This window comes from Amblyomma mixtum, chromosome 3 (genome assembly GCF_055824585.1).
Source record: "Amblyomma mixtum isolate Tamu chromosome 3, ASM5582458v1, whole genome shotgun sequence".
NCBI lineage: Eukaryota > Metazoa > Arthropoda > Arachnida > Ixodida > Ixodidae > Amblyomma > Amblyomma mixtum.
In genome coordinates, this window is record NC_143014.1 from 71,598,327 (window position 1) to 71,616,282 (window position 17,956).

At 43.1% G+C, this 17,956-nt stretch overlaps 1 protein-coding gene across 2 annotated transcripts in view; it reads right to left on the minus strand.

The window, feature by feature from the left end:
- LOC149350550 (eukaryotic translation initiation factor 2-alpha kinase 1-like) overlaps positions 1-17,956 on the minus strand; it is a 47,278-nt gene that overhangs the window by 10,489 nt on the left and 18,833 nt on the right. For both annotated transcript variants that reach the window (XM_089579606.1, XM_089579607.1), the window contains 4 exons: positions 15,224-15,354; positions 7,254-7,725; positions 5,123-5,225; positions 1,183-1,283 (listed from right to left, as the gene is read on the minus strand). In XM_089579606.1, the coding sequence (XP_089435732.1) occupies positions 1,183-1,283; positions 5,123-5,225; positions 7,254-7,725; positions 15,224-15,354 (807 nt within the window). The remainder of the gene's footprint in view (positions 1-1,182; positions 1,284-5,122; positions 5,226-7,253; positions 7,726-15,223; positions 15,355-17,956) is intronic.

The window sequence follows — 17,956 nt, forward strand, 5'->3', positions numbered from 1 at the left end:
CTCCACCCCATTCTTATTCTTCTAGTTATATCCCTCTCGATCCGGATCAGCGGTCACTACCTGCCCTAAGTAGACATATTCTCTTACTACTTACTTTCAGCACTTCGCTACCAATTGCGAACTGCTGTTCCCTTGCTAGACTGTTGAACATTACTTAGGTTTTCTGCATGTTAATTTTTAACCCCACTGTTCTGCTCTGCCTGTCTAACTCATTGATCATGCTTTGCAGTTCATGTCCCGAGTGGCTTAGCAAGGCAATGTCATCAGCGAATCGCAAATTACTTAGGTATTCTTCATTAACTCTTATCCCAAACTGTTCCCATTTCAGGCCCCATAATACCTCCTGTAAACAGGCGGTGAATAGTATTGGCGAGATCATGTCTCCCTGCCTGACACCTTTCCTTATTGGAATTTTATTGTTGACTTTATGGAGGACTATGGTAGCTGTGCAATTGTTATAAATATCTTGCAATATTTTCACATACTCGCAGCTTAAAATATATACCGCACAAGCTAGCAAGGCACTTCTATAATATTTATTCACCTGACGAATGCACTATCTAAAAAGTGACCACAGAACAGGCAAGAACTTCAGATGACCCTGGTTTGCATGAAAGCATCTAAAAAAAAATTATTGTGAGCCTAAATTAACGTTATATAAGTTGGCTGAAGTTGCAGTCATGGCAACTTTCCCAAAAGGTCCGTGCTGCTGGTTAAAATGCCGTATAAATTGTAAACCGAGAAGTTTAACGTCACAAAGTAACACTCACTGTCATGGACGCCATATAATGGAGGGCTTCGAATTAAGACCACATGGTGTTCCTTAACATGCGCTGACATCGTGCAGCGCACATGCCTTTCTGTATTTGGCATTCTATTGAAATATGGCCACAGTGGCTGGGATCGAACCTGAAACCTTGGGACCAGCAGCCGAATGCCAAAGCCACAGAGTTACTCCAGTAGGTTAAAATGATGTATGCATATCAATGCAGCAAGATTACATTTGGCGTTCTTGCTACCTTGCAGAAATACGATTGCCTCAGTGTGCTACAAATTGTTCATCTGATGACAATTTATTATTACAAATGTAAACCATCACATCAAATTGTTAAAAAATTACAAACGTATAAGTAATCAGTAGCTAAGCACGTAAGTGGCGAAGTATAACTCTGTTCTGCTTACCTTAATATCTCTGTGAATCTGTCCTTTGGAATGCATGTATTCTACCCCTTTCAAGATTTGCTTGAAGATAAGCATAGCCTTTGGAATGGTGCCGCTATCAGCTGTCAGTAAAAAGGATTTCCACATCAGTGTTACAGACAGAAGTATAACATTCAACAGTTAATCATATGATTGTATAACAATGCCAAGAGGCTACAAACAATGAAATTAGGAAATGTTTCTAAGCTCCATACCTATCAGATTCACAAATATTTATGTTCATTGCACCACAAATGATGCTGAGGTTGCATTAACACTTGCTGCACGAAAAACTACAGGCTCCTTGTGTGCACCAAAAACCCTAGCAACACACAAGTTCTACTATGTCTTTGTGAGTGGTAAAACAGAAGTGTCTTCAAGAATTGCCAGATGTAGGCAGTGTGTAGCAAGCTAGAAAGCATATTATACCTACAGGCAGAGCTGCTGCATTGCTAAACTTACTGCCATGCAACTCTGTTGAACTGCTCAGTTCATTTTGCAACTGTTAGACATAATGTAAACAACTTAATTTTTGCGAAGGGCTATTTTTCGAGTTTTTCTCAAATGGTGCACACCTCGCGAAAAATAGATCCCGTGAATAATTTTGGCGAAATTTCGACTTGCAGTGTGCAAAAAAAAATAAAAATGCATGATGGATCAGCACGTAGTTCTCATCTGCAGTTAGAAGTGAGAGGTGCAGCAATAACTCCCTGCTGGGGTGTATTCTCCCACACAGATTGTCATTTTGTTTTTCTCGAAACAGCTCTCTGCTTCAAAGCTGGGTACTGAAGGGGAAGTGTTTGGAGAGAAATTTTCGTGACCTGTCACCTAAGTTTTTGTTCGTATCCTTTCAGTTTGTGTGCTACACTGTGTAGCGCCCCTCTCCTTTCTGTGAAGTGTCTAGGACTCGGTGACGGACACAAAAGCCATCAAGAGCTTTTAACGGCTTTTTAAAGTCAGTGTGTGTTTCACCGAGTGATCGATGATGGCATATTAAAGAACAAAGACGCTGAGGTGCTGGATGCAGACTTGGGCAGGTGTGAATTACTTCAATAAACATGCTTTTTCTGAAAAAAAAAAAAAAAAACCATTATTGTGTTTTCTCATTTCCTGTTGACTTCCAGCTATGGTAAGTGCCACGAGAGTGGAGCATGATGTAGCATTGAGCCATGTTCCTGCCTTAGCCGCATCCAAAACTTGCACACCTACATGCAAGAGGGCAGCACTAAGTGAGGGGCCTCCCATTCGTGCTGTGTGAAATTTAGCGCTCATGAAATATTCTGAAACTGTGACGTAAGCCAAATTTGCGAAAGATGAGTAATTTACAGTATTAAACAGGTTATTGGAAAAACAGGGGCTAAGTGTGCTTTAAAAGGTTTCAGCCTAACCTTGGAGGCATCTCACACTTTTCAGTGATAATGGTTGCAGAGTGTAGACTTCACACTCATGCTCACTGCACTTGCACAGCATCTCTATGACTCGCATCCCCAACAGAGGAATCCGAACTCACTACTCCATGGCCGAGTGCTAGCCCAGGGGTTCACACAGTTGCAGAATTTTTGGTGTAAAATTCAAGGACACCACAAGGATTTCGAGGATATCAACATTACATTCAAGGAAGTTTGAAAGAAAATTTATGCAATGACTCAACTCCAAAAATAAGCAGCTTATTGACAATAACCTCTCCTTACAGCAGCCATAGCTGCTATTTTTCCTCTTTCTGTCACCTCAACTAAAAACCTTGAGACACCTCACAAAAAAAACTTATAAAAACCTAGTCTCGTGACAACAGATGTCTGCCAACCTATGCAATCAGTGCATGTGCAAATGGCATGAAGGGCAGAACATTTGCCTGCCGACTGCACAGAGCAGCAGATGTGGCAGGTGCGGGTTTGCTCCCTAATTGTGTGGAATTGGCTTGTGTCAACTGCCTCAGATGTACCATGCCTTATGCACATGGAACAGGCACATTTAAAAAACACTCATTTTAGTGACCAGAGAGTCACAAAAACTTGGAACTAATGTTGCCACTACATGCACCACCATGGGTGTACACTCATTTTACATTGCTGTATTTACTTGATTCTAACGTGCACCTTTTTTCCGGAAAAACTCTTCTAAAAATGACATGCGCGTAAGAATAGAGTATGAAAATGAAACTATGCCAGCAACACTCTGTTGTCATCAGCGTTGCGAAAATGGCTGCTTGGTACTTGTGCGCCGATTCAATTGTTGTTGATTTGGAAATCCAGATAATTCAAACAGCTGGCACACACGTGTAAATCTATGGCATTCGACGCTTGCTAATTCACACGCTACGTGTCTCGCGCCGGTTAATTCAAACAGCTTCGTGAAGGGAGGCTGGTCTAGGTACGACTGGCACAATAAGCGATCGTCAAAACAGCCTAACTCAAACCTGAATTGCATGCTGCAGATTTTCCCGCGCACCTCTGACGTGCATGCAACGAAAAACGGACGGCCCCCACCTCCAAAAACATTCCGACCACTTAGTTTGTCTTTTCTCATCTTTGCACCAGTCTTTGGCGACGGCGGCCGATTGATTAATTCTTTATTACAAAATGGAGCTGGCACGAAGGCCTTGCTGTTATCTGCCGCGCACCAGCCAGCGAACTGAACACAGCTGCGTGCTGTTCAGGACGCTGATTGCCACCTCTGCGCATTTCTCTCGCTTCCATCCGTGTAGTTTTTCCAGTGTACCGAACACAGCGCTTGTCACATGCTGTTCACTCTTTGTGCGGGAAGCATGAAAATCTGGTGCTGACTGTGAAAAACGAGTGCGCGTTAAAATCGAGGGAGTGTTAGAGTCGTGTAAATATGGTATATGGTCACCCGCATGCACTTAAACTTAACCCTTTTGCATATTTTCCTATGCATGGAATTTTCAAATAAACATGATATGCAAGAAAAATGGAATGCCAATCCTTTTTGGTGATCCATTAATACAAGGATAACTGCAGGTTTTAAAAAGTGTTGAGCCTTTGAAAGGCTTCTACAGAAATCCCGGATATCAAGGTTTTACAAGTTACACAAACCTTCTGTAGGTTACAAAAGCACAAGAGTAGTGCCCTGGTGTTGACAACATTGCAAAGACCTCTACTTGAGTCAACACATCGGTGACTCTGGCATTTATTGTCAAATCTGCACAGTTGTCAAATCTCCACAAGTAACCGGTTGCATACCTGTCATAAAGCCCAAGCAAAGGACTGTGGCTCACTTTGACGAACACTAACAAATAATACACTACAGCATGGTATAACAATAATCCTTACAGAAAGGTATGAAGCAAAACTTGCACAAAAAAGCTTCTCAGAGGTATGAGCACGCTACCTGGCTACACTGCATGAAAGTCTTACGGCAGCAGTAATAATGCAGTAAGTAAAAATACTTTGAACATGACTATGCTTGAATTTTCTTTCAACATTTTTTTTTTCAGTTTCACTGTGCAATCTACAAACTAGCTTAAGGTTACTTAAGCAAGATGAGTTTTACACAGCTTTCTCAATAATAGCCTATATGAGCAACTACAATAACTACACCAGAAACGCTGTAAAGCACAGATGCTCAATGAACTGCAGCACAGAAGGTTCTAATATCCCTAACTGCAAAAACCAGGTATTTGAATAAGATAAATTCCACCTATTCCTCCATGCTTAACAAACGGTCTCAATAGTAAAAGCCCAGGATATGAGTAAGCATGACACACTGTGAAGCCATAGGTACACACTATTTTGATCCCAAAGAGCTGTGCTACATTTAATTTGCCTAAAACATAATATTTAAATGCAACAGGTACATATACTATCTCACATGACATGCCAGATTATAATACCCACTTAAAGGTTTAACATTTTGCCATTACATATGCTCAAGAATTAAATGCCAGTTACTAGGCAAGTCTCACCTGACTCCCCAAATTCAGCCAGTTGCTGGTTACGAGTGGCCAACCAGTCTGCTAGATTTTTGGAACACAGCTCCATCTGAATGTACAGCATGCCTCCAACATCCTTGAATTAAAAAAACAACAATGCAAATGTTTTCACTCTCTAACACACTCTGGAAATGAAATCAGTGACATGTACATTAGTATATAAGAGCCATATTTATACAGTCAACTCAATACTCCAAACTCGAAGGAAACCAAAGGTTTTTTTTTTCGGATTATGTGAAGTTTGAATTATGCGGACCCTTTTTAATACACCTAATGTTGACAGGACCAAAGAGGAAGTTCAAATAATAGGAAGTTTGAATTAAGCGAGTTTCAATCAATGGGAGTCCACTATACTCTGCACTTAAACCTACCACCTCCTCCCCAGACAAACATAAGAAGAGCATGGACATGACTTTTTTAAGATTTCTGGCTAAGCCATAGTGACCAGGATGCATCTATAAACTAATGAATTTGAAAACAGAATTAAATTCTTGTCTATTATTCTTGTTAATATTCAACACCCGACTTGCTGACAAGTAAATATTTTGCTTTCTCATGATGCATTAACATTTATATGTACAGTTGAGCCCACTTATAATGACCACATTTATAATGAATGCTCACTAATTACGAACGAGGGTGGTGCTGTTGTGAAAATATATATTAGGGCAATGGCACTGCATCTTGGATACAATGCACAAGCATGTTGCGCCGCTCGGACACAGTGAACGCAGAGGTGCGAGACAATCACCACTACAGCCCAAAAACTCGTTTCCCTCAAATGTGGAGATCAAGGGGCTCGTCCCTGCCCCCATAAAATCGGCACAGGAAGAATGTTATGACAAAAAAAAAAAAAAGGAAAGAAATGCTGCATTAAAACTGTAGATAACTGCCGGCCAACTGTCTACGATGCCAATCAGTGCGTTAATGTGGGCTGGCTGGGCTAAGTGTCTGAAGTGGAAGGATAAGTGTGGTGGGTGCGAAACGGGCAGCGACTGAAGCGAAATTACTGCCACGGCTGCTAGCCGGGCAACTATGCACAGTTCGTGATGAATCAATGGCAGCAATTTAAAATGTTTGAATAACAGTCACTGGGTGTACCCTGCTGGCTCATCGGTCAGGTGGCATGCGTCGCCTGCATAATCAGCTCTCCACCTTGCGCACTGCTACTGCGTACAGTCAGCGCTCATGCAGCAAACAGTGCAGTGGAAAACAGTACTATGACAGGTGCGCCGTACACGTGCACTGCACTGGTTTCTTCCCTTAATGCGTCCAGTAACATAATGACTTTGTCGAACACACCCATGTTATCAGATACATCTGGATTTGCGGTAACGTGTCATTGATGCACAGCTGGCCAGTCCAGGTGCCGCCTGTGGTAACTTTGTTGGTGCCAATGATGGCGCAAATACTGCACAGCCATCCACTGACAAACCCTTGAAAGTGAATTAAGAGCACTCCATGACAGCCAGGAATCTGATGAAAATGATGTTTAAAAAGTCAGCATATCACCAGCTACTGTAAACGCTTAAAGTATGATTAGTTAAGACGCGTCTGTGGAGCGGATTGTTCGCACCAAAGATCCTCGTGAGAGGATAATAATGGTTTGGTTCGGTTTGGTTTATGGGGTTTAACGTCCCAAAGCGACTAAGGCTATGAGAGACGCCGTAGTGGAGGGCTCCGGAAATTTCGACCACCTGGGGTTCTTTAACGTGCACCGACATCGCACAGCACACGGGCCGCGCATAACAATACAGGACAAAAGGAAGAGCACAGAACGACACGAGCGCTTTTGTCCAATCTTGTTACGCACTGCTCTATTAATATGGATCACCACCAACTCGCCCAACAAGCAACACTTCTGGTGAGAGGCCCATGTTCTCGGTGGAGAGCTTACAATGCACGGGACAGGCTCTGCGTTGAAGACTTAGGCACGCATAACGCATATTTTTCATAAAAGCCACTGTAGCTGGACTTTGTATTTTTCGCTATAATGTGGGAAGTCCACTAACTATGAACATCAGACACAATGAATGCAATTCACAAGACCGCCAGGTTTGCTATGATTGGGTTTGACTGTAGTTGGTATGTTTGACCAACTTACTGAAGAATTCAGAAGACGGAATATGTCAGGAGTCACCACAGCTGGGGAGTTTGTGACGTGACTTGAAGCCTTTCTTCTATTAATGGCATGTCCATCATTACCTTTTCCGCGCTCACTGGCGCTCTTTGTGTTGTGGCGAGAACACTCCAACTCCTCTGCAGAAGGCATGGTCACCTTACTTGGTTCTTCAAATGAAACACGGTGTTCAGCTGCACTGGTGCTCTTTGTGTTGTGGCGAGAACACTCCAACTCCTCTGCAGAAGGCATGGTCACCTTACTTGGTTCTTCAAATGAAACACGGCGTTCAGCTGCACTGGTGTCTGAGTCCACAAAATAGTTTTCTTCCGTGGAAGTGTTAGGAGAAAGTGACTTGTGGCATGTAGCTGGCACTATTTCTTGAGACGAGGACAAATCAACAAAATACTGCGGCGAGCCTGTGTTGTCGCCAGAGCCAGATGAAATGAAAACTGTGCTGTTAAAAAAGAAAAAAAATGAGACAGCAGTGTAGCAGGCTTTTCACAGACACAACTACACATTCACAACTGCAAACACGAAGTCAGACACCAAAAGACAACAAAACCAATTTGGCAGAACCCACTCATAACTGTGGGATGTGAAAAGATATATTTGATACATACATCAGTTCAACACAGCCCAACTGGATATTGTGAACATTTGTTAGTAACCATTTTTTTTTTTATGTTACCCCATTGGAAAAGGCAAAAAGGCAAGACATACCACTCAAAATGTGTATTAATAGGAAGCAGTACGGCTCCTACAGCTGTGCGTGTATGCAGCCGAAATACAAAACCACAAGAGACCCAAAATGAAGAATATACATGTGCTGCTTTGGTTTCAACAAATTAAACGCATCTACTTCAAACCATACATTGATTTCTTTAGCCTCTGGTGATGGTCCTATTTATAAGCCAAGAGGCAGAGTGCAAGTTCTAACATTACTCGATCTTGAAGAAAGGAGGATGAGGCCAGGCAAAATGTTAATGAACACTACAATGAACACCACAGAAAGTTCCCCCTTTGGTCATACAGCCACAGGTGCAGTGGATGTTTTCTCTTTCATTAAGAATTGCAAAGAAGCTCGATGACATGAGAAGGAGCAGAAGCATTTGCACCTTAGAGATGCCAGGGCACTCTACGAGCTCAGTCACCTAATGCCCCATTGTGATATCATACATGTATTTTGCATTGATGACTTTCACGTACTCTTGTCTTTTCGACAAAGAGCATTACTTACCGTACCAAAGGTCACTGTAAATAGGCTTAACTCTGCATTAAAGACATCTGAGGCTTATCTGCTAACCCAGGGGTTCTCAAACTCTTTTGCCTCAAGGAACCCCAACAGCTTTCAATATGCACACAAGAGCCAAGAGACCCTACCCCCACACCATAATCAGTCGCCAGAAGCCTCGCAATCGGTAGCTGTTTCTTTTTTTACTATTTTGGTTACAATCATTTGTTTGTTTTTATGATTTCAGCAACTGTTTTTCATTAAATACCGATCTTTCTTCAATGCTCAAACCTCCAAGCATTGTAGACTCCAGACCTCAACTCCAAGATGAAAACTCTCAAAACTACAGCCACAAGCATTTCACTGCATTCGCACTCTTGAACATGTGCTGCCCAGAGAATCACGCAATGGCTCTCCAGGCTCTAAATGACTATTGGCCGCTCCTCGCTCCAGCATCAGCGCAGTGTCGGAATTTCTTTGTTTCAGCTGATACTGCTTTTCTGTACTGATGGGGCCCTCAGCAGTAATATTTCACCCCGTTGCCGCCATCGAATGGCCCAGAAAAATTATCCATGCATACAGGTGTGCACACACTGTTTTTCTCTTGGCCTGGCTCAGGTAACTCGGTGGGTGCAGCCCACACCTTGAGTCACTACTCATGCGTGCGCGTGGCGCCATCTGCCGATGAGTGCAGAAGTGAAAATGCAGGCTGATAAAGATGAGAGTGAGCTTGATTGCGAAACAATGCAAGCAGTCATCCTACCACAGCTGACGTTTGGCCCTACCCTATTGGCACGACATGAGAGATAATTTACTGTGTCAAAGAGAGGAATAGCAAAAAAATAAAATAGTTACGAGTGTTTAACGCAAATATTTCAGAGTTAGCTACAGTGCACAATGCTCAAGTGCACATACTCCAACATGCTTCGCATTGTGCACCACGCCCCTTCCACGCCGTTCTGGTGACATTTTAGACATATATACAGTGGTGCCGGCACTCTTGTCAAAACAAACGCGCCATGCCATTACTAGCTGCATTCGATTCAGCCGTGGTTCTCTGCACCGCCGGAACCAGGTCACGGTGCGCTGCACCAAAGTGCTCGATTCACAGCGCCCTCTGCACCACCGTCCGCAATTGATTTTGGGGCAGTCGTGGTGCCGCTTTGGTGCAAAGAACCGCAGCACCGTCAGAGACGGAGGTGCAGGATAGTGGTGCACGTGTTTGACGGCGTAAGCAGACGACGCGCACAGCCGACGAAATGTTTGTTAACATCAATGGCCAACTAAAGGAAGTTTTCCTCGTTTCTCGCGACAGCCTGAACAGCCTCTTGAATTTGAAGCTAAAATACCTAGCTACTACGCTTTTGTAGTAGTTGGGGATTCTGTTGCGGCCTGTCCGAACTAACTGTGTTGCTGCAAAAGAAAGCACCACATCGGCTTCCTCATCTTCGCTGTCTGACGACACCAAAAATTCCACAAAAATGGATTCGGCGATGTCGTCGTCCATGACTCCACGAGGCACGAAAAACAGACACGACGCACCGCAACACACAACCGTGATCACTCCTGCACGCATAGAGCTATTATACCGCCTGCAGACGACAAGGCCTGTGAGTGCACGCGGTCGATTGAAAATCTCCGCACCAGTGATTTGTGGCGCTGCTGACACGCTGCACCTGCACCAAGAAACTGGAATTCCACCGCGCCGGCACCAACAGAACTTTTTCAGAATTGATGCAGAGAACCAGTTCTGAATCGAACAGACCTACTGATGTGCAGCATCTTGGTGCGCTACCAAAGGTTTTTGTTGCGGACGGCGCGAACCTAGGAAAGAGCTATGTAACAAACTCCCATATAGAGAATTTCTCATTATTACAAAGGTTCAAAATCCCTGAACAGTGCCCCCATTAAAGCACAAGTATTTGAGAACTCGAGCATACCAGAAGCTAGGAAGAATGCTGTCATCTTAATCTTAATCTTAAGCATATAACAGCTGTATCTTACCTATCACCTATGGGGAAGAAACGTGGAGGCTAACGAAAAGGGTTCAACTTAAGGACAGTGCAGAGAGCTATGAAATGAAATATTATAGTGCAACATTAAGAGACAGGAAGAGGGCAGAGTGGGTCAGGGATCAAACGAGCGTTAATGATATCCTAGTTGAAATCAAGAGGAAGAAATGGTCTTGGGCAGGGTATGTAATGCGAAGGCAAGATAACCGCTGGTCCTTAAGGGTAACTGAGTGGATTCCAAGAGAAGGCAAGTGTAGCAGGGGGTGGCAGAAAGTTAGGTGGGCGGATGAGATTAAGAAGTTTGCGGGGATAGGGTGGGTGCAGCCGGCACAGGACAGGGTTAATTGGAGAGATATGGGAGAGGCCTTTGTCCCGCAGTTGGCGCAGCCAGGCTGATGATGATAATCTGAGACGACCATGTAACAAAGGTGTTGCGGCAGATGACCTTGATATAACACACTCGCTACGCCGACTATCTGTTAGCTTGTGCTGAGTTATGAAATGTGGCAGAAAAGTTTCATGACAATAAAGCGCGAGCTGACATGAGAAGAACGTCTACGATCGCAACGAGTGACCACAGCTAACACAACACGCCGTGTTCCATGCAGCGCCCTTGGTGCATCTCCGCTGCTTTTGCTTTTGGAACGTCATATCACGTGGCACTACAACTCTTCATGCTCAAAAGCAGCGAAAAATAGTAGGGCATAGCAAGAAAGAAACGATATGAACAGTGCGTGCCCATTGCCACTGAGTGGCTGCTCGTGTGATTCCGATACCAATAACCTTTGCGTGTTGGGAGCGGGAATGGTGGAAAGCGCCAGCAACGCAAAGCGAAAAGTCCATTTCGTGGGGCAACAGGAGTGGGCAGACCTAGAGAGGGAACGTGCAGGAAGAAGCATGTGTCTTCTTGGCCGGTCTATGGTGGTGGCGTGACCACGTGTGCTCTCCTCTAGCTCGGCCACACTGCCCCCGCCTTCCACACTCTCCCCACCGAACTCACAGCTGCGTTGCGCGAGCCACGCCGGAGGTGGTGGTGGCTGCTGCAGCAGTCGTGCTATCAGCTTGATTACGAAATGTTTCTCCGCATTCATACAGACATTTAGAATAGAGTACCCTATCGCTTAGGAGGATAGGGGAATAGCGGGGGGCCAGTGCATATACATGTTTAGAACAGTTACTCGAGGGGCGTTATTTTCCTGCGCCTGCTATTGCTGTGAAAGAGCAAGAAACCAAAACTGCAATGTCCATACAACCATGAAAATGTGCAGAGCAGCATGGCAGAAAACTACCTATCACTGCCAAGCATGACAACGAACATAATTACTAAACTACTATAACCCCCTTCTAACCCCCCCCAAGAAAAAAAAAGGAGAAAAAAAAAAGAAAAAGAATGCACATCCAACTGCCTGTTGGACACATTTACCAAACTGCATGAATTTACTACTGTGAGCAATGCCAGAACAACAACAACTTTTAGACCTACATGTGCAGCACTGTTACAAGCAAACGGCATGTTCTGGCTTATTCTCAGCACTTACAAGCAGGTCAAATACTGTTAATGCACTGCACAGCAATCATGCTGCAGTAAAGACTCAAATGAGCAGTTTGGTTACTAGTATAACGACCCTAAGAATGGCACAAACATCTGGCACCCTGACTTCTCTGCAAGGGCTCACTATAGGTATCGAACATCATCTGCTACCTGCACAAAGTACAATTCAGTCTTCTCTATGTGCGCACAGAGCTACCGTAGACACAGAAGATGTAGATGTTTCAATAGCCTGTTTGCTAATTAGTTGGGCCACTGGCAACAGGTACTTAATGCCTCTCTGCAAAGAAGCCTATTGCATCAGGTAAGCTTCGAGCCAGCTTCAATTAAACCTAGATTTAAAGGGACTATGCAATGAATTAAAAGTCACTTGCAAATGTTTTCAATATTTAGAAATGATGCTAAGAAGCATTCACATCAAGTATGAACGTTCAGAACTGAGCCGGCAATTTACTATGAATTTTTAAAAACCGCGTTTTTTAAAATTCGCGGGCCGATTGGTGTCTTCGTAGTGACAGATTTTGAAACTAAAATCGTTAAAATAGACATCACTAGTCCCGTGACGTCGGCAGGCCACCACACGTTGTCATTCGCTGGAGCCATGGCAGCCACAACGTCACGGGCATGCTTCCGGTAGCCGTGAAAATCGTCTGCTCGAGCTGCCGCGCGAACCAAGGCATTGCCTTCATGCATATGTTCTCAATTTACCTCTGTTGCCTCTTTCTGTCGGGAGTTCGGGAGTCACTCGCAGTACCTTTGTCGCAGTGACAAGCGAAGAAATCTGACGCGCGCCGCAATCCAGGAAGGCGAAGAGAGACCGTAGAGACGCGGCCGACACTGCTGCTCGGGTGTTGGGTGCGACAACCGGAAGTTGCAAACCGAACGATAGTGAATGACGTATTCATGGGCAGGGCCCAGTCCCAGAACTGTTTTCTTTATTTTTTTTTCCTGGTGCTCCGCGTGTACGAATTGAGGGAGGAGATATCGTCTATAACTTCACTGTTACTGATGCTAGCTCAAAAATTCTTGCTCTGGGGTGACGAGTGATAGAATGCCTATGTATCGTCTACGTTACGTAATCTCAATTAATTTATTGCATAGTCCCTTTAAGGTTTTCAGTATAATACTCATCTGCTTGACTTCCTAGTCAAATGCTCTTCACCCAGTTTGACCATGGAGACAACTGCATAGTTTCAAAGTTCTAAAATTTCATATTTTGAACATTTTTTTTGCAGGGGTTGTTTTGTTCTCAAAGGCTGTACATAACGATCATGTGACTGGTGTTTCTGGCACTTTTCGTAAAGGGACATTCTACTGCTGGAGACGAGTACTGGCACATTCTTTCCCCATGATGACAACGAGGGCAGAACTAGCAGTTTCAGCACAAATTCATATTTTAAACTGGCAAAGTCAGGCCAGAGCTAGTAGTTGTGCCATGCTGTTAGAACACAGCGGCTCTCCAAAAAGCCAACAGTATTCGAGCAACATTGCCTGGAGATGATATACAGTCAAACCCAGATATAGGGTACATAACTCGAAGGGGTTTGCAAAATAGTTAGATATATCCAAAATTCGGTATATAAAAAAAGGTCAAAAGATAAGCTTATCAGTAACCTGGAAGCAAGAATAGATTGCACTCATGCTAGTGATGCACTTCTTGCAGCAACATGCCAACCGCCAGTGTGCTGGCAACGACCTTTTGCTAGAGATTGCTATACCTAACCAGCTTCACATGGAAGCCACAGAGGATGTTTGCAACTAGCCACTGCTTATCGTAAGATGTCTAATCCTGTCACTAGTGCATTATAAACAGAATAATTGTTCATTAAAATTAAGACACTGGTTTCCACAATGCTTTCAGCAGTAAAGCATACTAGGCGAGGGCCACCGCTAGGCTTTAGTTAGGTTGGTTTCACCATATGACTGCGATGTGGCATAGAAAATGAGTACAAGAGATCGAAGGCCATCCTCAAGGACTACCCACATTCACCCTGTCATATGGTTTCACAGTGCTAGTGCTGCCAGCAGGTGCCCAAGACCACGCAGCCGACCCGCATCTGTGCGTGAACAGTGATCGAAGAGCACCATTAGGAGAAGCGCCACTCGCGGGGGAGTGGCGTGCAGTTCGATATAACGAATGACTGGCGAAATTGGAGTTTGATGTAGTGCACGACTTTACTACTATACCTTTACACAGGATTTCCAAAGGGATAATCTGTGTGTTTGATAGAGCCAATACTTTGAAACATCCGAGTTTGTTATATCTGGTGTTGACTATACTACACTTAGGACTCAGTTTAGGACTTTGGACATGAATAGGACCGAATGCAATACATAGCGTTATTTTTTCTGGAAGAAACTTCAGACATCATAATTTTTTTTCACTAGCAACAAGTCACCATTTATTTCAAGGTTTAACCATAAAGGCAGACTGCCCCTACGCTACCAGCAGTGCTGCTGCCAGTAAAAAACGGCTGCTGGAATTTGTGATAGATACCACAAAAATTTTTACAGAAGGTATTTTCAAAAGCCACCTCAGCGCTCTCAACTACTATAGCTTTAATTCATGCTCATTGCTGCCATTGCATAGGCAACGTGGCATTGCATTGCCATAGGCAACGTGGCTGTCATCATGTCCATAGATTTGCATAGAGCCACTGTACTGATTATATTTTGAGTCCCTAATGTTGGGGTTTGCAGGCGCCTACCTTTGTGAGAAAGTGAGACTGCCATACAGAAAGATTAAGTTTAAAATTGTTCTGCTGCATTTCTCAGCGCTACGACAGGGTATTCGTTCATTTGGGCAAAAAGCTTTCGATTGCTGCAAAAAAAATTTGATAAATGTCAGTAGACTGTCCCATTAAGTTGGTTCAAACTGCAATTGCACCTATCGTTTACAATAATTATGTTTCCAGAAAACTACAACTGAAGTTGCTGCTATTGCTATGAATACACAGAATGCATCATGTTTTGTGCATTCCTAATGCCTGTGGTGGAGTGGCCGGTGATCCGTGGGGTTGATGGCTCACACGTGGATCAAAATTTTTTAGATGTGCACCTTTGCAGGAAGTGTGTGAAAGGAAGCATAACTACATGAATTTATTGAACAAGAAAGTTGTTCAACTTCAAGAAATAGCACAGAAATGAGCTAACTTGGTACCTTTGACAGCTGTCCACAGTGGCTGCATGTGACTTCAACATAAAGTCTGTAACATTCTCAATCCACGCAGATTTATAGGCCACGATGTTAGGATGAGATAGCTGGGCCAGAAGCTCCACTTCTCTCAATATCTAGTAATGAAAAAAAGAGAAAGAAAAAGACAAACAATTGAAAAACACACGAGAAGGTGCACAGAAGCAAATGCTAATAATAATAGCTACGCTGAAAACTCTGCTGCCTATAGACTAGCATTCACATGATGCCACATAAACACCTATGAACATACAAAGCCATGCAAAACTGCGATATAAAGTATCCAAAGCTTGTGCAACGTGACCCATATGGGGTCCTCCAGGTCGTCTGAACTTCTCAATCCAACCTTTCAAAGAGCTACATCATCAAGCTGCATAATAAAGGCATAGCTCTTTTTGCTCCTTAAAAAGAGCAAATGTAAGGACACATGTTGTTATACTCTACCTCGCAAGTAGTTTGCAGCAGTGTGGAACCTACAGCTCTCTCGTTCAATCAGGGCTGCAGAAACAAAAAATGGTCCCTCGAATATCTGAAGAATGCAAAACTATTTTCGAATAGTTAATACAATGACTGAATAGGTAGTTCCAGCTGGTGTTTTTCTAATATAGCTAGCATTTCAATCACTCGTTAAATTAACAGAGAAAGCCCATACGTAAAAAGCTTTGCAGAAGCCTGCTGCAAAGTGGTGAGCTGCCATCCGCAAACATGACATCTGTTGAGTCAGTCCTATCTCCTGTGTGCTGTCCTTTGAAAGTGCAGTTTCCCCAAGCAAGCGAAACAGTATGCCTTAAACATCCTGAAATAGCTTTGCATTGAAAAAAAAAAAAAAAAGACCTTAAGGGACACTAAGGGCCACTTGCTGCAGGTAGAGCAGCTAACTACTGGTACTCCTTCCTCCCCTGAGATAGAGCCACCAGTTGGCGAATACTTGTGCGGAGGAACACATTTATGGAGAGCATGCCATCTTGACTGGCTCAGGTTGCAGTAGTATCAACGCTGCAAACTACTTGTGAAATGAAGTATAAATAAGGTGAAAAAAAGATACATATAATTTCCTTTCTTATAAACAAAAAAAAAAACTTTGTTCCTGAACACCACCCTTGTTGAACACTATTACTGCAATCCTACAAGTTTTCCATTTTTTTCATCCCATTGAAAAGGAAGAAATTTCTCAGTCCCCAAAACATATATTTACTATAGTGACATTCCCACTTGATATAAATTTCCTGCTAAATATTAAAAAGAAAAAACAAAAAAACTTTGAGATCACTGCAGCGACCTGCATTGAAGCCATACAAAAGCGAAACGTCCACATACTACATCGACGTCCGTGGCTGTTCTGACGTCCATGGCTATTTTGATGTCTAAGTGTATTTTTTTGCGTTTTTTCGTGGTTAATTAATTAATTATACCTCATCAACCAAAAATCCATACATTCTAATGATCATACAATCATGATGCATTATGATAAAAGTTCACCACTACACAAGCTCCTCCCATTCTCTTTTCAAAAATGTGACTTTTTATTGTTTTATGATGCAAATGGTAGGCTCACACACATTTTTTTAAAGAGTTAATGTCACCAACATCTTTAGAATCAATCTAAAATCACATGTAGAGCACATCAATGTGCTCCCACAGTGTGCTAAGCACACTGATGTGCTGCTGACTTTCTGAAAACTCTTGTGGGACTTAATCCAAAAGAAAAAAACTTCACCAGAAGCTAACAAGAATAGGACATTCCTTGAACAAGGAAATTATATGGCAACTAGAGCCTTCAGTTTGCTTTAGTGTACACACTAAATAATCATAGCATGAACAAGCCAGCTATTTTTACAGCACCCACTAAGGAGGTTAAGTTGTTTTTTATCACTGCAGCTCAATCTCCCTTTTCCTGTCCTAAGTGAGCACTGCCTAGTGTGTCTGCTCTCCACTCTTTAAGCCACTAAGTGCCACTAAGGGTTGTATCTATGGTCATTTACTACATTGCCCATTTTTTACTTCCTTGTTTCATGCATGCAAAATTCACTGCTACTTCCTTTGTCAGCTGATGCTCTATGTATATATTTGTGTATAAATGAGCACATGCCTTGTTGCTCGGCCTTTTTTTTTTTTTTATTTACTTCACGAGGCCTCGGGCACCTTTCAAGCTACTTTCATAGCTTTTTGTCTTGAAAAGCAATCCGTATTGCACGGTTCATTCGTTTGTTTCGTTCCTCACAAGCATAGGTATGTGAAATGCACCGAAAGTTTGGTGCACAGCCCTCATCTCCTATCATGCGGATGCATATATAACCGCCAACGCAGGTGTAACAATGAATCGCAGCCTCTGCCAGAAAACCTAGTAGAACAAAGTTAAAACTGCAAAATAGGCCAAGGTAAAGAAAAAGATAAAAAAAACTGAAGGCCCGGAAAAGAAAGATCAATCTTGGAACTTTTCTGCTATGACATCAGGGTGGCAAAGAATGTGCGTCAGCTGACTGTCCGCATCTCTCAAAGTTGTTAGGTAAGACCCTATGCAGTGATGAAATGGTGTAGAAGAGCACTGTCATCACACATTTCTAACCAGGTACAGCCAAACCACGTTATAATAAAAGTTTATAGTGAAGTAATGGATATAATGAAGAATGAATGTTCCCCTTGGAAGCTTTCACAGAAGCCCATGTATTTGATATCTTGTTTTTATGAAGCAAAATTTGC